Source organism: Arachis ipaensis, chromosome B03, assembly GCF_000816755.2.
Source record: "Arachis ipaensis cultivar K30076 chromosome B03, Araip1.1, whole genome shotgun sequence".
Taxonomy (NCBI): Eukaryota; Viridiplantae; Streptophyta; class Magnoliopsida; order Fabales; family Fabaceae; genus Arachis; species Arachis ipaensis.
This window is the reverse complement of record NC_029787.2, coordinates 17,163,619-17,168,782: the sequence shown is the minus strand read 5'-3', so window position 1 is coordinate 17,168,782 and position 5,164 is coordinate 17,163,619. Positions and strand designations below refer to the sequence as shown.

General features: G+C 33.4%; 1 protein-coding gene across 1 annotated transcript; it reads left to right on the top strand.

The window, feature by feature from the left end:
* On the top strand, positions 1,061–4,910 carry LOC107629969 (probable beta-1,3-galactosyltransferase 2). The gene is made up of 11 exons (XM_016332946.2): positions 1,061–1,472; positions 2,253–2,349; positions 2,472–2,527; positions 2,616–2,827; positions 2,940–3,000; positions 3,209–3,281; positions 3,390–3,510; positions 3,698–3,785; positions 3,881–4,006; positions 4,107–4,216; positions 4,391–4,910. Exons 1-11 carry the CDS (start codon positions 1,360–1,362, stop codon positions 4,537–4,539), a joined length of 1,206 nt encoding a protein of 401 aa, XP_016188432.1. The 5' UTR covers positions 1,061–1,359; the 3' UTR covers positions 4,540–4,910.

The following is a 5,164-nucleotide window of genomic DNA, read 5'->3' as shown; positions in this document are numbered from 1 at the left end:
TTATTGTTTTCTATGTGATAATAATTGCTCATTGTTTTTTAAGGGAACACTAGCCCTATCAACATGTCACGTGACCATTGTTTAAAAGAGGGTTCATTCTCCCATCAGACCACGTGCTTTCGTCCACCGACAATTCAACAAAACCCATCCACTTATGAAGATTTTTTTCGTAAATAAAATAAAAAAATTAATTATTTCTCTATAAAAGAGATCCCAACTTTATTTTTAAGAATATAATTTTTTTTAGAAATAACAGCAACTTCGTCGCATTTCTCACGAATTTTATATAAATTTATATAAAATTAACTGGAAGTATCACAAATTTGCTGTTATTCTAAACAAAAAAATCGTATCCTTAAAAATAAAGTTAAAATCTCTTTTATGAAAAAATAATTAATTTTTTTATTTTATTTATTATAATATGTACTAAGCTGTAACCCACGCATGAAAATTTAGCATACAATAATATTTTTATGCAAAAAATTATACACTTTTTGTATACATTATCATTCGTAAATTTATTATTCTATTTACTCTCCTATTTGTTATATTTAAATTTACAAATACTAGAATTTCTTAACTTGACAAGTCTGAATAATTTATCGTTAGTTAATTAGTTGCTGCATGCACAAAACAAAATTTAAATTTCGATATTTATTTAAACAGATTAGTAAATTAATTATTAGACCAATCCAACTTAGTCTCGTTAGTACTAAAATACATTGTAAAAGAAAAAACATTAATATTTGAATTTTAAGTATCATTTTGTCCTGATCAATCAATCTCTCATTGTGAATGCAGGCTAATTGACCACAGAAACACATCTAAAAGATTAGATTAGAGAGGGGGATTTGGTTTAAGGAAGGGATGGAGGGAAAAAGGGCATAAAGGTAAATGAGAAGAGGAAACAGTTACAGTTAGTGTATCCCATTAAAGAAAGACAAGGACAGTTTGGTAAAATGAAATGCCTGGTCAGTTAAGCAGTCTCTCTCTCTTCACCTCTGTTCAACGTTCCCTTCCCTTAACACAGAATGAAAGAGAGAAAGAAAATAAAATTCACATCACACACAAAACACACCGAAACACAGCATCAAATAAATAAAAGCAACAATCCAACCACCAAAACAAGTTAAAAAAAATAAAAATAATTATAAAAATACACAGCATCTCTGTTCTCATTCTCTCTCTCTCTCTATCTCTCTCGTATCTTCTTCTTCTTCGGAAGGACCACCTCGCTTTCTTTCAAAGTTGCTCCCTTTTCTTCGTTTTGTACATGGGTTTTTCCTCTTCAAGCTCCTAAAATTGAAGCTAGTTAGTTTCACAATTAAAGAAGAGGAAAAGAAAAGACCCAAAATTAGAATGAGTTGGAAAAACAGGGGAGAGTTTCTTCCTTCTAGAAGCATTGTAACTCAAAGATGGGCACTTTTGCTTTGTGTCGCAAGTTTCTGTGCTGGGATGCTCTTCACAAACAGGTTCTTTCTTCTCTCTCTCCCTCTCCCTCTCTCTAATAATGTATTCTTCACTGTTTAGTCCACATTTTTTATATTACTGAAAATATGGTAATTTTAATTTAATTACTTCTTGAATTCGCTGAGTTTCAAGCTATATTCTCCAATGGTTTATATGTATTTTCAGTATTTGTTTATTTGTTAAATATATATTTTTTTAATATTTAGTATTCTTAGATCTCTGTGGCACCAATTTGTTTCTATAATTGGTCAATTTATGGTTTTGAAGTTCTTAGTTAATTCATTGCTTAGTCAATTTTCCCCCATTTTAGTATTTTATCTTACATTCTTATGTTCATTCTTCTAAAGCTCATAGAAGAAGTTGATTTACATAATTAGATCTGAATTCAATTGTCATGAATTATTCTAAAGAATCCCAATTTTCGGTGTAAGATTCCCATTATTGTTCTCTTTATCTCGGATAGTTCATAGTTGACTTTTTAAGACTTAATGAACGTCTAATAAGTAATAGCATCTCTTCCTCTGCTCTTTATCTTCCATTTATTTATTTTTAGTGAAAATAAATTCTTGTATAGTTGTAGTTTTTTTGGCTTTGGTTAAGAATCAGTAGCTCCCGAAATCTTCAAACATGTTTCATTTATTTTCTTATCCACTTTGTTAAGTTATTAAGGATATGAATATCAGATTTGTATGTGAAAAGTGAAAACATTGACATGGAAAAAGGTAAGAGAAGTTATTTGTGGTGCTTTTGTGATTGAAGATGTTTTTTTTTTTTCACAATAGGATGTGGACTGTTCCTGAACCGAAAGGACTTGCGCGATCAACATCGACAGAATCCGAAAAATTGAATGTAGTTTCGGAGGGTTGCAATTCGAGAATTGTGAGGATTAATTTCATATTATATACTTGATTAATTTCGACAGCCATGCTATTGTCATCTTAGAGAGTATATCTTTCGATAACCTTTTTCTCATATTTATGTATGTTGGCTTTGCTTTTTAGTTGCAAGAGACTCAAGATATTTATAAGGAAGCTTTCAAGGGTCATGGTTCCTTGCAGTAAGTCATATATGTGTTACTATTTTAAGTCTAATAATTGTTTTGGTATTTTGGATGTTATACTTATGGGGATTTGTTATGGATGTAGAAATTTGGACAAGACTATTTCAAATTTGGAGATGGAATTGGCTGCTGCAAGGGCTGCTCAAGAATCAATAAGAAGTGGCGCTCCTGTTCCAGACGATATCAGGATGTCCGAATCATCCGGGAAGCGAAAGTACCTAATGGTTGTAGGTATTAACACTGCATTCAGCAGCCGGAAAAGAAGAGACTCGGTTCGTGCCACCTGGATGCCACAAGGTTCATAACTTGTTTTGATTTTCCTAGTGTCTGTTTAGGATTTTATGTTATTCTGTTCAGTGTTTTGGTTATGGATTATGATGATTGGTTTTTTGGATAACATGGAAAATAGGTGAGAAAAGGAAAAGGCTGGAGGAGAAGGGCATTATTATGCGCTTTGTAATTGGTCACAGGTAGATATATAATAGTCAATCTTCCAATCCTTTTGTCTTATTCCAATTTCGAATAGTCTAAAAAAGAAAGTGGATCATTTTCATCTTGCATTTTAGTCTTCATTCTTCAGAATTATAGTTCTATTTTCTGTAGTGTATTACCACTTAGAGAGTTCATGAACATTGTCGACCGAATTATAAATTGACACTTTTTTTATCCTTTATATAGTGCTACATCAGGGGGTATCCTGGATAGAGCTATTGAAGCAGAGGACAGAAAGCATGGAGATTTCTTGAGGCTGGTAATTTTACAAATGCGATCGTTTAGAACCTCTTGATAAGGTTATGGTTTTTGAAGGGGAAATGAGAGATGCCACTGGTTTTCAAGTCCTTATGCTTTGTCCATGCAGAATCATGTGGAAGGATACCTTGAATTGTCGGCAAAGACAAAGACATACTTTTCGACTGCTGTTAACTTATGGGATGCTGACTTCTATGTCAAAGTCGATGATGATGTTCATGTAAATATAGGTATTTAAAGATACAATTTACTGTGATAATCTCTAAGTTTATGTTAAGAGTTGGCATTTTGCTATTACTTGAAGCCTAAACTACTTGAATATTCTCTCCTAAACATCTTCAACCTGTGCCGAATTCCAGACCTTGGTTTAGTTTCCATAGTATGTTACCCTTAATATGCTATTCAATCTTTTTTCAGCAACACTGGGAGATACTCTAGCTAGACACCGATCAAAACAGAGGGTATACATTGGATGCATGAAATCTGGACCTGTACTATCTCAAAAGTGAGAATTACTTTTCTTTTTATGCTTTGTTTGTTGAATGAAGGAGTAGAGACTCTTCGAATTTTAGTTTCTTACCTACCTATATTGTTGCTCAGAGGAGTAAGGTACCACGAACCGGAATATTGGAAGTTCGGTGAGAATGGAAACAAGTACTTTCGTCACGCCACAGGGCAGTTGTATGCCATTTCAAACGATTTGGCTACTTACATTTCAATTAACCAGTAAGTCCTAATTCGCCTCGTCGAGGAACCGAAAAACAGAATCAATTACAGATGAAATCAATTTAAAGAACAAAGGTAGCTAAGGTTGTGTATGTTTTAGGAATGTTCTTCACAAGTATGCCAATGAGGATGTGTCGCTTGGATCATGGTTTATTGGACTCGATGTGGAGCATATCGATGATCGAAGACTCTGCTGTGGCACTCCTCCAGGTGAATACTTTTCCAGCAAAGACTATAAATTATGTTAACCTCAAATCTTAGAAAACAAGTCTCCTTGCATTGCAAGCATCGTGGGCTAGATCGCGATTTTAGATCAATTTTTGACTACCTTGTAATATGATTTATGTGAACAATGTAAAATCCTCGAGTTGGTAACTCTTGCAGACTGTGAATGGAAGGCTCAGGCAGGCAACATTTGCGTCGCTTCGTTCGATTGGAGCTGCAGTGGAATCTGCAGGTCTGCGGATCGGATGAAAGAGGTACATAGAAGGTGTGGAGAAGGTGAGAATGTTTTGTGGAGTGCCTCTTTCTAGGAGAGTTCTTCCAAACTCAGGAAGATCACTATTCACTACCATGCTGTGAGATTTTTTTTTTCCTTTTGTTCTTTTTCTGAAGCATGTATAGAAAAGTTGTCATTTTAATATTTTATACAAGATTTAATCTTGTGTGTGAAAACGAGAGAGAGTGTATATGGTTGTTCCATGGAACTTCTAGATTTTAAGATAGAGGAGATTGACCATGGTAGCAGCCAAAAGAGAAGTACCACCACATAGTACACATATCCATTCTTTGATGCTTGAAGGGCCACTTTTGTTGTTAATAGTTTCCATGGCTATCAAGCTCCTAATAAAAAAAAGTAATAGATTTTATTTGGGTGACTTTTTGCTACCCTTTCTTCCTTCTGCCTAAATTTCATTTGTCCTCCTTTTTTTTTTTTTGGTTGAAATAAGTGTTCTCTTTATTGCTTGTATTAATCTCTTCTTATCCCACATTTGACTTTATGAGTAATGTTATATCCACAACGAATCTAGAAAAATTTCAGTCAGCCAAACTATATATTAGGATATCTTGATTTTTGACTTCTCACTTTTCTAATTATTTTTTGTTAGGTAGTCTATATAAATTTAATGTTTCTATTAGCTTTTCTTTTTAAAATTT